Below are 17929 nucleotides of genomic sequence, written 5' to 3' on the forward strand. Positions count from 1 at the left end.
CGTTAGAACCCAAGAAAATCACAGGGCACTGTCCGCACATTACCCGATGTGAGTCATTCACCAATCTGAGTGCATGTTCCTTTAGGTACCCAGGCTGCCGTGATAGCAGGAGAGAAGTGAGCTCACACATGTTGTATAAAAAAACCATTTATAAATGAAGAGTGACATTAGTGGGGAGGTTAGGCAGAGCTTTAGTTTTCATGGTTATTGCTTACATGGTATCTGCCTCCTTTTTTGTAACGTTTTGTAAAAATATATATTTTTTGACATTAGTTAATGCATTTTTATTCAGATTTTCCATTCCCACAAAGACTATTTGCTGTTTTGTTTCTCCCCCTTAGGTGATTGTGGTAGATGAGTCAGATACGGAAGAAGACATTTTTCCTACCACTTCCAAAGCTGATCAAAGGTCGGTGCAGTGACTTCCTGCAAAAAGGAACATCTGAAAAAATTAAAAATTATCCAGAATTCAACATATACATTTCTCTGTGCTACGGAAGTCTGATTTTTAAAAAAAAATTTATGTATGTATGTATGGCTGTGTTGGGTCTTCATTCCTGCACACAGGCTTTGTCTAGTTGTGGCGAATGGGGGCTAGTCTTCATTGCGGTGTGTGGGCTTCTCACTGCGGTGGCTTCTCTTATTACGGAGCACGGGCTCTAGGCGTGCAGGCTTCAGTAGTTGTAGCTCGCAGGCTCAGTAGTTGGGGCACACGGGCTTAGTTGCTCTGTGGCATGTGAGATCTTCCCAGACCAGGGTTCAAACCCATGTCCCCTGCATTGGCAGGCAGATCTTAACCATTGCACCACCAGGGAAGCCCTGGAAGTCTAACAGATTTATTTTCAGCTAGTCACATATGTACAAAAGTGAAAAATAGACCAAGGGGTAGTTCGTGGAGTCAATGCAGCATTATTACTTTATTATTATATTACTTAATTATTACATTATTATTATTCACTGAAAATTTGAATAACGTGTCATTCATTTCCTTTTGCCTTATTACCCAGTGATTTTCTTGCTGGAGTACTATGTCCTCCCCAATTAACAGAAAATAGCTTTGTATTTTGTTAATATTCTGTTTCAGCTTTTAGCACTTCCTGTGTGTCAGGTACCATTCTGAGCCTTTGCCTATAAATTAGCTTATTTGTTACTCACAGTCATTCCAGGAGGTAAATATACTTATAACTCTATTTTCCCTCTTTTACCTTTGAAGAAAGTGAGGCGTGGTAGTCTAAGTAACTTACCTAAGGTCACACAGCCAGTCACGGAGACAAGCATTCTGCTCCAGGACTCCTCTCTGCTTCTTCTTCTTCTTCTTTTTTTTTAATTTGTTTTTTTTTTTTTGCGGTACGTGGGCCTCTCACTGTTGTGGCCTCTCCCGTTGCGGAGCACAGGCTCTGGACGCGCAGGCTCAGCGGCCATGGCTCACGGGCCCAGCCGCTCTGCGCATGTGGGGTCTTCCCGGACCAGGGCACGAACCCGTGTCCCCTGCATCGGCAGGCGGACTCTCAACCACTGCGCCACCAGGGAAGCCCTTTTTTTTTTTAAATTTTATTGAAGTATAGTTGATTTACAATGTTGTGTTAATCTCTGCTGTACAGCAAAGTGAATCAGTTGTACATATACATATTCTTTTCCATTATGGTTTATCACAGGATACTGAATATGGTTCCCTACACTATGCAGTAGGACCTTGTTGTTTATCCATGCTGTGTATCAATATAATAATTTGCATCTGCTAACCCCAAACTTCCACTCCATCCCTCCCCCACCTGCCTCCCCCTTGGCAGCTACAAGTCTGTCCTCTATGTCTGTGAGTCTGTTTCTGTTTTGTAGATAAGTTCATTTGTGTCGTATTTTAGATTCCACATGTAAGTGATATCATGTGGTATTTGTCTTTCTCTTTCTGACTTACTTTGCTTAGTATGATAATCTCTAGGTCCATCCTCTGCTGTTGCTTCCTCACATAATAGATTAAGCTCTCAGACCTCTGTGCATGTAATAAGAATCATTTAATTGACGAGAGGAGATTTAGAAACGAACGTTTTGGCAAGAAATCTGAAATCAGCCTTGGCAGATTTGTGTTCCTGGTGACAGCAACTGGGTGACACAATTTATGCTGTCTTTGAAGAATTGTTTAGTAATGGCATGGTTTGTGTAGTTATTTCACTCATAATTTAAGGTATTTAAGCTCTACCACTTACTGAGTGTGGACCTTGTGCAAGTTATTTTGACTTCTGTGCCTCAGTGTCCTCATTTGTAAGATGAAGATAATAATATTTACCTCAAAGTGTTGTTATGAGGCTTTAAAGTGAGTTAATATTTGTGAAGTGCTAAGTACAGTACTGAACACATAGTAACACCTCTAGAAGGGCTTACTGAAGAAATAACAGGCTAGGGAAATAGAACAAGAATAATGGGAAGAATGGTAAGCAGTAAAAGCACTAATATTCTGGTTGTTGACTTTAAAAAGGAAAGAACTTCCAGCTGTAAAACTCCTTTCTGCTGGATGGGCAGTGGAAATCCACCCACTTTTCCCTGGAAAAACTGGCACCAAACTCTACATGGTTGTACTGGGGATAAAAGGACCCTTCCAGATTTGATAGAGCTGGTGGCAGCCCTCCCCCCACCGCCGACCTTAAAGCAGTGAGCAAGAGAAGACCTGGCCCGGGCTTCCCTGGTGACACAGTGGTTGAGAGTCTGCCTGCCGATGCAGGGGACACGGGTTGGTGCCCCGGTCCGGGAAGATCCCACATGCCGTGGAGCGGCTGGGCCCGTGAGCCATGGCCGCTGAGTCTGCGTGTCCGGAGCCTGTGCTCCGCAACGGGAGAGGCCACGGCAGTGAGAGGCCCGCCTACCGCAAAAAAAAAAAGAGAGAGAGAAGACCTGGCCCCATCAGGCCAGGTAGAGGAGGAGAGATGGAGGGGATTCTATTAAACCTTGCAGTGGGGGGAGCCAACATTTTGGGGGCACCTTTTATGTAGGCCAATTTAACATGTTCTCTTATGCTTGTGATGCTGCTACAACTGACATAATTGGCTGAACATCTCTAGGTAGGAATTCTGACTTTTGCCTCCAAATTATATCTGTACAAAAATGGAGAAGACTTACAGCTCCTGGCACTCAATGTAATACACCCTGTCTGCCTTATTTTTGAGCCATCCACAGGAAACTAATACAATTAAACATTTTTTGACATCCAGGACAAGAACCCATTTATTTGACCCAGCAGTCAAAACTGTATAACTATTCTTCCCTTCCTGCCACTGCTTTCTGAGGATAGGGGACGTCTCATAGACTGGATCTGTAGGTGTGTGAGGTCCTCTGGTGCAGAACTGGGGGCTCCTGCTATGATCAAATGAGCCAGCATCTGGTGTAGAATGCCTGGCTTGTTTCTGGATACCACTGGTTATTTGTCTGGGGAGACATCAGCAAGCAGAGTCAGGCCTCAGTGGGTGCTTCTTCCTATAACCCCCCTCTTTCCCCAGCTCTCACAGCAACAATGCCTCACCTGCTGTGGCTAGCCTTGGCACTGTGGCTTCATGCTTTTGATCTGCTTCTTCCTGTCACACATGATGGAAACAAGTCAACAATGATCAGTTCCTGCTTAGGTCAAGTACAGAGAGTTGGGGACTTCCCAGGTAGATTGGTTGATAAATTCCTTGATCCTCTACCTCCAAAGCTATGTTGCTCTTCAAGTTTGCTCGGCAAATCCTCCTGTCCTTTACTTTTGTGCCTAAGAGCCTGTGGATTTTTCTGTTTCCTTCTGATGCATAGGCCTCTTGACTCTGAACAATTTGTGCAGACAAGACCTTTAGATATATTTTGTTTGCTATAGTAACATCCCAAAGTATGGTAATAAATTGTTGGCTAATAAGAGTTTACAAACACTGCTTTTATTTAAGACAGGAGCCGGCAGACTTTTTTCTTAAAGGGCCAGGTAGTAAATATTTTAGGCTTTGCAGGCCAAGAGGCAAAACTGGGGATATTATGTAGGTGCTTATATAACCATTTAAATATACCCATTTCAAAATGTGAAGACCATTCTTAGCTCACAGGCTGTAAGGAACAGGTAGGCTGGATTTGGTCTGCTAGCCAAGTTTGCTGGCCCCTGTCCTAAGATGACTTAAAATTTTTGTTAGTAAAAATACACAGGAGTATGAGTTCCATCACTACAAGTTAAGCTTCATAAAAGTAGATTCCTGATTATCTTGCTTACTGATGTTTCCCAGGGCCTATCATAGTACCTGGCAGGAGTCAAGCACTAAGTAAATATTTGTTATTCGGACTTTCCTAAGATCCTTTTATCCTGTTATAGAAACGTAACTGAGATTTGATTTAAAATATTTCAATATTGCCATAATTTTCAGGAGTAGAGGATGGTGGTAGATACATGTTAATATATGCTAAGAACTATGATGTCAGCAAACATCTGTGGCATGCTTCGTGTGTTTCAGGCACTGATCAAAGTGTTTAAGTATATAAACACGTTTAATCTTTAAAAAATTCTTATCATCCTCGTTTTACAGGTGAGGAAATTGCGGCACAGAGAGGCTAAACTGCTTGAAGCCCTGTAGCTCCTAAATGGCAGAACTGGAATTCAGACCCTGACATCAGAGTCCTTTTCATTGCCACTAAACTTCTACTGCCTCTAATGTAGCTCGAAGGGAATGTGTTACGTTATTTTTATTCATGGCTGCTACTAAAATGAAAAACTTAGCTAGAAAGGCTTCTGTGATGAATTCTTTGGTTCATTTTCTGTTTTTCTCATATTTTGCCTCAGGTGGTTGAGCACTTCATCATCGAGCAAACACATGTCCCGGAGCCAAATCACTAAAGGGGTTGATTTTGAATCAGATGAGGTAATAACGTAATACGTTAAGTCTTAAATAATTCTTAAATGTTTATAAAATCTGAATAGGTACTGCTAAGCTAGTTGCCGAAAATTATTTCTCAAAATAGTTTCATTGATCACCTTCCTTTGAACCATAGTTAATATTGAGTCAATGAGTGGCCTCTGTTGAGTGCTCATCGATGGAAATACCTCAGATGTGAAAGGTCCGCAGATCCTTAACATATAATATTCACTCAGCTCTTATTTAACTTGCCCAGTTAACAGTAGGATCAGAATAGTTTTTTCAGCTTCTGTTGTTTATGTTTGGAGAAATAGTGGTGATGATATCGTGAAAGCCTTTAATGTTACTTTACAACAGAATGTTTATTAAATGTTCACTATATGCTCTACACATTTCCTGTATATTTAAGGTGGTACATGGTGGTGTTTTCCAGTTGTGGTAGAAACACATAACATAAAACTTACCATCTTAACCAGTTTTAAGTGTACAGTTAGTTCACTAATATTAAGTATATTCACACTGTTGTGCAACAATCTCCAGAACCTTTTCATGTTCCCAAACCAAAAATCTATACCCGTTGAACCACATCTCCTCATTTTCCCCTCTCCTCAGCCCCTGGCAAGGGGCTCTTCTACTTTGTGCATTATGATTTTGACTACTCTGATACTTCATATAAGTGGAATTATACAGCATTTTTCTTTTGTGCCTGGCTTATTTCACTGAGCATAGTGTCCTCCAGGTTCATCCCTGTTGTACCACATGACTCACTCCTTTGATTTTGATCTTCACCTGCTGCTGTCATATTCCCTGTGTCCCAGCTGTGGTTTTGAAACAGCTTGAAGAGAAGACTCCCCAGAACTCAGGCTGCAAAGAAAAATGGCACCATGAGCTCAGTCTGCCTATTAAATACTAGCATGTTGCCTCCAGGAGAGAAGTGGGCAGTTGTTGACCCGTTTGTTAATTCCAAAGCATCTAGATATACATGTGGTTATATGTATGTTACTTACAGAAATTCATATAGTTCATGTTAGCTACAAATGAGAACTATTAGCAAATTCTCTACTATAGTTTGGATTTATCTCTGGTTTATTAACGAGTTCTGCCTTTTATGGTAGCAGAAAATGAATCAATAAGTGAGAGCGAATTTGTGTTTCTCAAGGCATCCATATCTCACTAGAGATAGCTAATTTAGCGAACACTGGAACATGTTAATATCACCAGCAGAGCCTAACACCAAATAATTATCCCTTTTTATTAATGTCTTAAAAGAAACATAAATCAAAACTTTATAAATTTGCTTTCTCTTTTGAACAGTTAGTTATAGAATGTATATCAGTGATTTTAAGTTAACCTCATCAAATTATGTATTTGGGGCTTATTGAAGGTTAAGTTTTCATTCTCTCTAATTAAATTCTTAGTTAACATCTGATATTCCTGCCTATTCTTACTATGCATATAATCTACGTCCCAGCAGCATGGGAACTCTTTGAAACTAAATAGTTCCTCTACTTATTTTTCCAAAAAAAATATTTGAAAGATTGCTTTCCTAGGTTGTTTCTTGTACCAGTCTGAGAGTAGCTGTCTATTTCTAGCATTAAATGGGTAATGGAAATAAAAATTATAGCTATTTCTGAATTAGGTCATGTGGCTTCATTACTTTTTTGGCTCTGAATTTCCAGAACATCAGATATACCAGTTATAAAATGTAAGTGGAAAAAAAAAAAAACCTATTTAAAAACCTAATAGAAATGACTTGAAGAGTTGTTGTTTTTTTTTTTGTCTTGCCCATGCCTTATTTGCTTTTATTAAGGTGAATAATTGAGAGAAATATATGTGATATATGTTGTGGGCTTATATATATATATACACACGTATAGAGCAGGATAAATTTTTATTTTTAATGCTTGCTAAGAATTTAGTTGGACTTTCATTGTTTTAACAATGAAATAGCTACTAAGGAAGGGAGGAAGAGAAAAAAATTGACAAACTATTCATATTTATAAAGGAAATAGAAAAATGAAAGTCTACCCCATGTGAAAGGAGAAAATGGCTCTTACTGGTATTGTTTTGCCCATAAGAACTTCTATCTTGTTTCAGTGAAGCGTGGAACAGTCACTAATTTTACATTTGGATGTCATTCCAGGATGATGATGATGATCCTTTTATGAACCTTAGTTCTTTAAGAAGAAACAGAAGATAATATATTTAATGGCAGTTTGAAGTTTTCAGGATTCAGGAAAAATCGAAACGTTGCAAACTACGCGTTTACCAGTTGAAGATTTTTTGAGTATTGCTATTAACTGAAGAATTTGAATGATTCTTACTTAACAGAGAAACTAATGTATAAAAATTTATGTTTTTGAATATCATTTCCTGAACATGACTTCATTATTTGAGAAACTTCCCAGCTCAAGGGCATATAGAATAGCATTGTTTTTCCTCATTTTTTAATCTGGTTGTTAACATTACCTGTTCTATAAATGCTCCATAAAACTTAGAATGTTGTTTTTCTGACATACATCAGTATATGTCTTACCGAGTGAGAGCTTTGCTTAAATACAGTCTTGAGTAAGGACTAAAATAAATCTACCATTGTACGTTTCTGCTTTATAATCAAAGACTGTGTCAGTATTTTAAGGTTATTATATTTAGCCAAAGTTGAGGAAAAGAGCTTATAGAATCTAGTCCTTTTTATAATTTTCGTAATTTGTAGACATCCTGGATTTCCTGCAGGTAAAACAATTTATATGAAACGGTGCCTAAGCTCACTGTCTGTTACTCAGTATATGTTCTTTTTCTAATGCTTGTGATAGTACCAGCCAGAAACTTTGAATGATTACATATACCCTATACTTTGAATAATTAGATATAAGTTTGTATCAAAAAATAAAGTCTGTCAGAATTATTGAGTTTTTTATTCCAGTTGTAGCAAAGATTCCAGAGGATTATGTTCCCATTGAATGGTGGTAATTTTCTCCATTATTTTCTATTATTAATGGTTCTCTCTCTCTCTCACCTGTTTCTAGGAGGAAAGGGTTAAAATAATTTAACCATATCTTCTTAGAAGCTATTGAAGAGGTTTTTTTTTTTTTTTTTTTTTTAAATAGAGTGGTCACTTGAACCTTATGGTTATATTAGATAAACATATTGAAATATAACTTCTGTGGAATATCAATGCCAAGGTTTCTCATTAATAATATTTTATCTTAACATTGAGCATGGGCAATTCCAAAATCTTAGAGAAGCAGCTCCTGTTACATTTTCTCTCTTGTATTCAAGGGACCTAAGAATTTGACCTCTTCAGATTTAAGTTCAATAATCCCATTCTCCTTTTTAAGACTCTGTTTAAAGACTCCCTGAGAGTATTCCTTCTTTTCACCTTACAGTGCAGCTATATATTCAAGACTCCTTAAGGAAGTTATAGATCTTGGTGGTACAACAGCCTGACATTTCTTTATATGTAGAAACAAACGCTAGACTGAGTGATATTCCTGATTATTGGCATATTCATACCTAGAATGTGTCAAACTATAAAAGACAGCATTTGCTTAGTGGCTGCCTCTATATCAGCCCTTTTAATGGGTCTAGGTCAAGAATTGCGATGTAACCTTAGTTCCTTTAAAAATGTTTTCTGTGCCTCACTTGAACATAAGGATTACTTTAGCAGGTTGCATTAACTCAGCAGAAGGCCTTGTCCTGTGAACTATTCTCAGGCACATCTGCTCCCATCTTTAATATTCCCAGTATTTGAATGAAGCAAAGATGAAATCATGAGTAAGAGTTGCTCTCCATGGTAGGATGGAAGCTGGTTTGGGTGGCTGTCTGGGAAGACTCAGCCAATGGCTCTTCTCACCTGCCAATGAGATGTCACCTGCTGGGGTGAGGGTCATAGTGAGGGAGATGGTCACTAATGCGTCCTGCCAGGTTCCTGAGAAAAAAAGAGTAAGGCTTTCTCCCTTCCTACAAACTGCTCTACGGTATGAAAGAGGTACTAAATGTGATTCTGTTAGCTCCTAGGAGAAGTGATTCCATGGCAGTGAGAGAGGGTGAAACTCTCAGCCAATTCAGATCATTTTGTGAATAGCGTGTCACTTCCTGGAAATACAGTAAATAGGAAAGAAAAACCTTTTTGATGAATATTGCTGCATAGTTAAATATGCCACATATCCTTGATATTCTGTATTGATGCAATGAAGTCTAGGGTTTTTTGGACAGTTTTCAGACACGTTGGGATAGGTGTGTAGCGGTGATTTCCAGATGACTGCAGAGCCCCTACAGTTGCTCGAGGCTGAGAGGGCCTCAGTGAAAACATTTTGAGGAAAAAAATCCTTCCATCGTTTACCAAAGAATATCCCTCTTTCTGGCATTTTGTTGTGTATCAAAAATACAATAGTGCATTTACTATTCTAGGAAATAAAACTGGTTCTTAGAAAATTCAAGCATTTAGGCAATACGACTTTCAATTTGGGTACAAATTGGACATTTTTTCCCTAAACTTTTTTTTTTTTTTTTTTTTTTTTTTTGTGGTATGCGGGCCTCCCTCTGCTGTGGCCTCTCCCGTTGCGGAGGACAGGCTCTGGACGCGCAGGCTCAGCGGTCGTGGCTCACGGGCCCAGCCGCTCCGCGGCATGTGGGATCCTCCCAGACCGGGGCGCGAACCTGGTTCCCCTGCATCGGCAGGCGGACGCGCAACCGCTGCGCCACCAGGGAAGCCCTCCGTAAACTTTTAAAATTATGTCCTGCAATAACAGAAAAGTCATGTGCTTTAACAAATAATGATAAAGTGAGCCTCATGGCATTCTCTATACAGGTCAGGAAACAGAACTTGACCAATCTCTCAGAAGTCTACCAGTGTTCTCTCCCGGAAACTCGTCTTGACTCCTGCAATTCAGAAGTTCTTACTTTAGCCACAAGGTGGTGCTTCCAAATCTAAACTTAAGTCAGTGTAGTTTTGCAGTAAATTTGGAACCTGTGCATACTAAACTATGCACAGAAAATTAGCTTTCTAATTTTATATGTAAATTGCTTGACATATTTCACCTGGCTCAGCCTGGTGAAATTGCCAGGAAATTGCCCGTAAAATTGATAAATTTTACATGTGAAGGGTCAAGAAGAAAACATTTTATGTTTTAATAAACAAAGAGGAAAAACTCTTTATTAGAAAAATGGAATAAAAAAGTCTCCCATTGTAAAATTTTTCTGTTGAAATGTACTATATTTAAAAATAACGGGACTTCCCTGGTGGCATAGTTGTTAAGAATCCGCCTGCCCATGCAGGGGCCATGGGTTCGATCCCTCGTCTGGGAACATCCCACATGCTGCAGAGCAACTAAGCCCATTTGCCACAACTACTGAGCCCACGTGCCACAACTGAAGCCCGCAGTGCCTAGAGCCTGTGCTCCGCAACAAGAGAAGCCACTGCAGTGAGAAGCCCTCGCACTGCAGCGAAGAGTAGCCCCCGCTCGACACAACTAGAGAAAGCCCACGCGCAGCAACGAAGACCCAGCATGGCCAAAAATAATTAATTAATTTAATTAAATAAAAATAACCATCCCCCAATGTAATCTGATGTCCTCTTTTGTATGTCTTATACATTTAATTCACAGTACTTTGTGGCTTTTTAAAGCTAACTACCATTAAGATTATTATAAAAGTTTTTATAGAATGAAGAGTTGGTTTTTTGAGTCCAAAGAGCTTCCATATTTTGAATGAAAAATATCCACATTTCATCATTTGCTTATCTCATTTTCTTTTAATAGTCTGAACTTAATGTTTAATAGCTAGGTCTGAAAATACTAGTGATTTAGGTTAATCTCTTAAGAAGTCAGTTCACATAGCTTGCTATTGCCATGACTGATAACTAGATCTGATTTTAGCTGTTTAAATCGTAAAGGCAACGCATATTTATTCTTCAAAATTCAGACATTGAAATTTTATCAAAACGTGTGTATTTCCCTATAATCCTCTCCACAGACTCAACCTCTCAACAATTATGTATATATTTCTCCAGTTACTTTCGGCATGACTACTAACAAAAATTGTTGAATTAGAACCCCAAATTGTATAGTCAAATATTTTAGTCTCTGTGTCAAGGTATGTATGTTCACCTTGGTACTTTTCTTGACATCCTGATTTTTCCATATCTTCTTTATCAAACTCTTAATTAAACCATCATTGCCTGTTTTAAGAGTTAATTGTACTGCTTTCCGATGTGTAATTTAAATGTTATCACTCAATAATAATTTGCGTCAAATAAAAGAATATTTAATCTGTGTGCCTTGACGTCATAAGTTGTAAAGTGAGATTCAAAGGGCTCTTGGCTGGTGATTGCACATAATAGTTGATTAAATGAAAGAAGCACAATGGATATTAGGCTGGTTGGCCCAGGCCACACTGTCTTCTGCCTGTCAGAGCCACTAGGCAGTGCTGATGATTCAAGTACAGCTACTCAACACTAGTGCTTGAGTACCCTTGATCACAGTGCCTGTTTAATTTCAAGAGTTTCATGTTCGTTTTGTTTAAAAATCAGTACTTTCTCCACTATAAGTATATAAAAATAACTTCAGCCTACCTATGATTGCATTTGAACAGATTGCGGGGTGTATCTGGACTTTGCGCAAATGCTACTAGAGGCAAAAAGCCATTGCCTAATGGAATAAGAGGTGCAATTGCACGTCTGTTGTTTTTTTTGTTTTTTTGTGGGGTTTTTTTGTCTATTGGTCTTAATAGTCTGGAAATAGGACTTGTGAAATGACATCTATCCATCCATCATAGACATATCTGAAAACGCCCAATGGTTGATCATCCCAGTCGTGATTTCTGAGCTTTTTAGTAGTGCTTTAAAACCAGGTCATGTTTTTTAAACTTTTAATTTTGAAATAATATCAAATTTATGGAAAATGTGTAAGAATAATAGAGTACTTTTTACCTTTTACGCATTCACCTATTTTTAACATTTCATCATTTAAAAAGTTATTCTCTGTGTTCCACACATATATATTCATATACAAGCATGAACATGCACACCTACATATACTTTTTTCAATCTTTTGAGAGTAGGTTGCAAGGGGTAATGCTCCTTTACCCCTTATTATTTTCTTCAGTGTATATTCATGTGTCCTCAAGTCTTATTCCTTTCCCTGTTGCCCCATCCCTTTCTCCTCTTTCTGCTCTATCCATTGTAGGTAAACAGTTTCATTCTTGTTTATCCTTTCTGCATTTCTTTTTGCTAAAAGTGGATATGTGTATTTTTATTTATTTATTTTATTATTATTTTTGCGTTACGCGGGCCTCTCACTGTTGTGGCCTCTCCCGTTGCGGAGCACAGGTTCCGGACACGCAGGCTCAGCGGCCATGGCTCACGGGCCCAGCCGCTCCGCGGCATGTGGGATCTTCCCGGACCGGGGCATGAACCCGCGTCTCCTGCATCGGCAGGCGGACTCTCAACCACTGCACCACCAGGGAAGCCCAGATATGTGTATTTTTAATTTCCCCATTTTTCTTATACAAAAATTTGTATGCTATATATATTCTCACTCCGAACAATATATCCTAGAAATTATTCCCTACAATTTTATAAAGGTTTTTCATAGCTACACAGCACTCCATTGAATTTAAATACCATGGTTTATTCTATCATTCTCCAACATATGGGTATTTAAGTAGTTCCAATATTTACAATATATAAATAATGCTGCAATATTAACCTTATTAGTATTTTCATATTTTTGGAAGTTTAGAGTAAATTCCTAGAAGGTGGGATTGCTGGGTAAAAGGGTGAATGCATATGTAGTTTTGCTAAATACTGCCAAATTCCCTCCAGAGAGTTTGCATCGTTTTGTATTTCTGCCAACAATGTGTAAGACTACCTATTTCTCCATGTCCTCACCATCAGAATTTATTGTCAAGCTTTTGATTTTTTGCCAATCTAGTGGATGATTATCTCCATGTAGTTTTAGTTTTCATTTCTGTTATGAATGAAATTGAACTTGTAAATGTATATGTAAGGGCCATTTTTGGTGCATTGCTTGTTCATGTATTTTGTCCATTTTTCTAGGATTTTTAGTCCCTTCCCCCCCAAATTAATTTTTTTAAAACTTTTATATTAAGGATATTGGCCCTTTGTCTATAATGTATTGCAAAATTTGTTTTCTTGCTTTCCTTTTGTGCTCTTATAGTTTCATTTCTTTCACATTTAGATCTCTGATCCATTTAGAGTTTACTCTTGTGTAAAGTTGTGAGAAATGGATTTAATTTTATCTTTTACAAATGACTATCCAGTTGTCTGTGCATCATTTATTAAAGCAGCCTCTTTGCCCCAGCAATGTGCTAGATTTTCATATGTAGTGTGGTTTATTTCTGGACTTTCTATTCCATTCCATTGGTCTGTCTCTTCATGCACTGATAGCACAAAGTTTAAATATGAAGGCTGTGTAATATGGTATAATGTCTGATAGGGCTAATCACCCCTCATAGCTTTTCATTTTCAATGTTTTCTTAGCTATTCTTTTATGTTTGTTTTTCCAAATGAGCTTAAGTATCAATTTTGTAGCTTCAGCAACAAAAAAATTTTTTGGTTTTTTTTTGGAGGAATTGCATTAAATTTATAAATTAGGAAGAACTGACATCTTGTATGGATGTCAAGTCTATTTTATATGTTTCAGAAATATTCTAAATGTTCTTCATAGAGGTTTTGAACACTTCTAAAATTTAATCTTAAGTATTTTGTCTTTTGTGCTGCTATTGTGATTATAGTTTTTCTCTTCCATTATATCTTTTTTAAAAAATTTTATTTATTTTGGCTGCATTGAGTCTTCATTGCTGTGCGCGGGCTTTCTCTAGTTGCAGCAAGCGGGGGTACTGTTCGTTGTGGTGGCTTCTCTTGTTGCAGAGCATGGGCTCTAGGCACGCGGGTTTCAGTAGTTCTGGCATGTGGGCTCAGTAGTTGTGGCTTGTGGACTCTAGAGTGCGGGTTCAGTAGGTGTAGTGCACGGGCTTAGTTGCTCCACAGCATGTGGGATCTTCCCCGAACAGGGCTCGAAACTGTGTCCCCTGTGTGTGTTCTTAACCACTGTGCAACCAGGGAAGCCCTTCCATTATATCTTAATAACTGGTTATTTTTATATATGAAAGCTATTCATTTTTGCATGATAATTTTATATCCTGCTAACTTGCTGAATTCTATCGTTTAAATTTGTTTTATCTTTGATGTGCTAGGATTTTCCAGGTGTAATTTTATGACCCACCAATAAAGATATTTTTGCTTCTTGTTTCAATTCTTATGCCTTTAATTTTTTCTCTTACCTAAGTGCATTGGCCTCCACCTCCATGTTAATGTATCAGAAAAACTGGCAAAGTGCAGACAGGGAATATAAAGTTTTTTCTATACACTTTGGTGGAATGTTACCGAAGTTAAACAACTGTAACTAAAAATAGCTCGGAAAATTCTTCTCCAGGCAAATTTTATAAATTTACCAAATAATAACTTCATTCAAGTGGAATTATACAATGTGTGCATTATTGTGTATGACTTCTTTATCACAGTGTGATGTCTGAGATCATGTTGCAGCATGACTGTACTTTTTCATTGCTTATAGCAGTTTCCACTCTCACCAGTCCATATCCTTGCAAAAATATTTGGTATTTTCAGTCTTTTTAATTTTAGTCATACTGACGGATATGTAAGAGTATCTTCTTGTGGTTTTATTTTCATTTCTGTGATGACTAATGATGTTAAGGAACATTTCATAATTTTTTTGCAAATTTTGATGTCATCTTTTGGGATATATGTATTCAGATATTTTGCCCATTTTTGAATGGGTTGTCTGCCTTTTTCTTACTGATTTCTGGGAGATATATTTTATACAATTCCTTTGTTGAGTATATGTATTGCAAAATCTTCTCCAGTGGCTTACCTTTTTGTTCTGTAAATGATGTGTTGTTGAACAGAAGTTCTTAATTTCAACAAAGGTCAGTTTATCAATGATTAATGTTTCTGTGTCCTGTTTGAGAAAACCATTTTCTATCCTAAGATCATAAAGAGATTCTTCTGTGTTATGTCCCAGAAGCTTATCTGATTTGCCTTTCACATTTAACTCTACAGTCCAGCTGGGAGTTGATTTTTATGTGTGGTCTGAGATAGGAATCATGTTTCATTCTATTCCACATGGAGATGCACTGGCCTCAGCACCATTTGTTGAAATGACAGTCCTTTACCCCTGCTCTGCAGAGCTATCTTAGTCATTAATTAACATACCATATATATACAGATCTATTTCTGAAATCTTTATTCTGTTCCATTGCTCTATTTGGAATTAATTGCTATAGTTTTATAATGAGTTTTATAATAAGAACAAGTCTTCCATCTTTGTTTTTTACCCCCAAGGTTTTCTTGGTAATTCTTGGCTCTACAAATTTTCAAGTAAATTTTGTAATTATATATGCTGCTTGTGAGCTAATATAAGGTCTTAACAAAAATACCTGTGTGGTTTCAGTTTGGTTATAATTTTTTTTTATTGAAGTATAGTTGATTTACAATGTTGTGTTAATTTCTGCTGTTCAGCAAAGTGATTCAGCTACGTATGTGTGTGTGTATAATATATATATTCTTTTTTTAAAATATAAATTTATTTATTTATTTATTTTTGGCTGCGTTGGGTCTTCGTTGCTGTGCGCGGGCTTTCTCTAGTTGCAGCAAGTGGGGGCTACTCTTCGTTGCGGTGCGCGGGCTTCTCATTGTGGTGGCTTCTCTCATTGCGGAGCATGGGCTCTAGGCACACGGGCTTCAGTAGTTGTGGCATGCGGGCTCAGTAGCTGTGGCTTGTGGGCTCTAGAGTGCAGGCTCAGTAGTTGTGGTGCACGGGCTTAGTTGCTCCACGGCATGTGGGATCTTCCTGGACCAGGGCTCGAATCCGTGTCCGCTGCATTGGCAGGCGGATTCTTAACCAGTGTGCCACTAGGGAAGTCTCTACATTCTTTTTTAATATTTTTTTCCATTATGGTTTATCTCAGGATATTGAATATAGTTCCCTGTGCTATATAGTTGGTTATAATTCTTAACTGTTGTCAATTACAGTTGATTTAATTTAAACCCTGATCTTATTCCCAGGCTTGACTAGATATTTCCTTTGGTAGTCAGAGAAACCGATTTTGGTTGCCAAAGCTAAAGTTTGCTGGGTGAGATTAGGAAAATATCCTGTTCTTGCTGGTATCTTCCTGTTTCCTACCTGAAATGTTATCAACCTCATTTACCTGGCCTAACGTTCCTTTGCCCATTGGTGGCATAGCCCAGTCAAGAGAGGATAATAATGTTTCTTATGCCCCCACCTCACCCACCTTCTTTTCCTCCAACTTGTTTAAAGCATGTGCTTTTTTTCCCTCCTCTCCTGAAACGCTTCCTACATTTACAAAACAGTCAATCCGGGCTTTCTTCCAGTTCTGATCTTCACTACCCAACCCCCTCTGCCTCTCCACCCACTAGTTTCCTTCCATCTTCATTTCCACTTCCTAATATGCATCTCCTTATATTCTGCAGGGGTCCCTTCTCCTCATCAGATGCACCAGGTGCTACGAAGGGAATGAGGAAAGGAGGAAAATGAGGGAGAGAACTGTTTATTGAGTTGCTCTTCCATGCCAGGCCCAGGTGTATATACACATTGTCATTATTTAATTCTCATAACACTACATAGTAGGCATTATTACCCTTTTTTAAATAGCTTAAGATCACACAGCTAATAAATGTAGGGCTGAGATTTAAATCTAATTCTATCTGAATCCAAATCTCATTCTTTCCACATGACCACACTACCTCCCATGAACTGAGGCATGTCCTGACTTAACAGCTTAAAACATTAGTCCCAAATCCTAATGCATCTTTGAACAGAGACTATACAGAAAAAAAGGGCAAAGTCAAAAGTAGAATGTGAGCTAGACCTCAAGTTGGTGACTGGCCCAGACGGGGTGAACACCCAGAGGAGAGCTTTCCCTTGGAGAGAGACATTTCAGGTGGTTACAGGGATTCATATTAAACAATGAGCAGTAAATATGGGTGACTCACTGACCAAGTTCTTATGAATATTGAAAAGTAAATGGTTTCCAATTGGTCCAGATAAAATCTATAATAGATGATAGACAATAGACAGAGAATGGGTGACCACTGGGATTCTCAGGATTGATTCAGTTAGGTTTAATGTGTCCATCAACTAAAAACTTGTTTAATAGTAATTTCCCACAGGAAGTTTTTCTATTTTGGGGTTTTTTTCTCCAAATCATATTTATTATATTTTCTCTGATTATTAAAAAAAACTATAGGAAAACTAAAAAGTACTAAACAGCACAAAGAAAATATATATAATTAATATAGTAAATGTATATGTATTTGTGAATATAGCTGCTTTGTTTCTTTAAGATAAGTTCTTAGATGTGAACTTTTTGGACATAAAGTGTGGGTCATATTTTAATCACTTGGTAAAAACCTACAAATTCCCTTGTTGAATGGCCAGAGGACATGAATTTTAAAATGACAGACTGGAAATGCAAATAGCTAATAAGCCCAGGACTTTATTAGTAATTAAATTAACTTAAGGGACATATCATTTTTAACTATTGAAATAGAAGCTTTTCATTCATGTGATTTTTTTTTTTTTTTTTTTTTTGGCTTCAGGACAGGTTTAATTAATCCAGTTAAGGGTAGAGAGATAGCACCTAGAGTAGTGCTCCCAGCCTTAAGGATTCAGTAGAACACTGACTTTCATTAAGGAAACTAGACCAAATATTGCTAATACAGAGCCACTGCGTTTTTCAGGCAAGTCAATTAGGAAAGCTCCTCCTTGAAAACGAATGAATAGCTCTCAGAAAAAAGAGGAGCCATTATTCCTCTGAACCACCCATGAACATTCCAGAGAAGAGGCAGATAGAGAGTTAGATTCTAGAAGAGACGGCAGCAAGGAGCTAGGCCCTCACGCAGGCGGCAGTGGCCAGCAGAGATGGTGCAATGAGCCCCAGGCCTTCCTGGTCCTAGGAGAACGCTCTGGACCGGAGGTCTGCGAGAAAAGGCTGGGTAATGCCACCAGTCT

At 38.2% G+C, this 17929-nt stretch overlaps 1 protein-coding gene across 2 annotated transcripts in view; it reads left to right on the forward strand.

The window, feature by feature from the left end:
- MRE11 (MRE11 homolog, double strand break repair nuclease) overlaps positions 1-7895 on the forward strand; it is a 72290-nt gene extending 64395 nt beyond the window's left edge. Inside the window, exons 17-19 of one of the 2 annotated variants that reach the window (XM_007113518.4) lie at positions 342-409; positions 4784-4862; positions 7000-7895. In XM_007113518.4, coding sequence (XP_007113580.1) covers positions 342-409; positions 4784-4862; positions 7000-7056 — 204 coding nt within the window. In that variant the 3' untranslated portion in view covers positions 7057-7895. The remainder of the gene's footprint in view (positions 1-341; positions 410-4783; positions 4863-6999) is intronic. The other variant, XM_007113517.4, reaches the window with a different exon arrangement.
- The last annotated feature ends 10034 nt before the right edge of the window (positions 7896-17929 follow it).

The sequence above is a fragment of the Physeter macrocephalus genome, chromosome 16 (genome assembly GCF_002837175.3).
Source record: "Physeter macrocephalus isolate SW-GA chromosome 16, ASM283717v5, whole genome shotgun sequence".
Lineage (NCBI taxonomy): Eukaryota > Metazoa > Chordata > Mammalia > Artiodactyla > Physeteridae > Physeter > Physeter macrocephalus.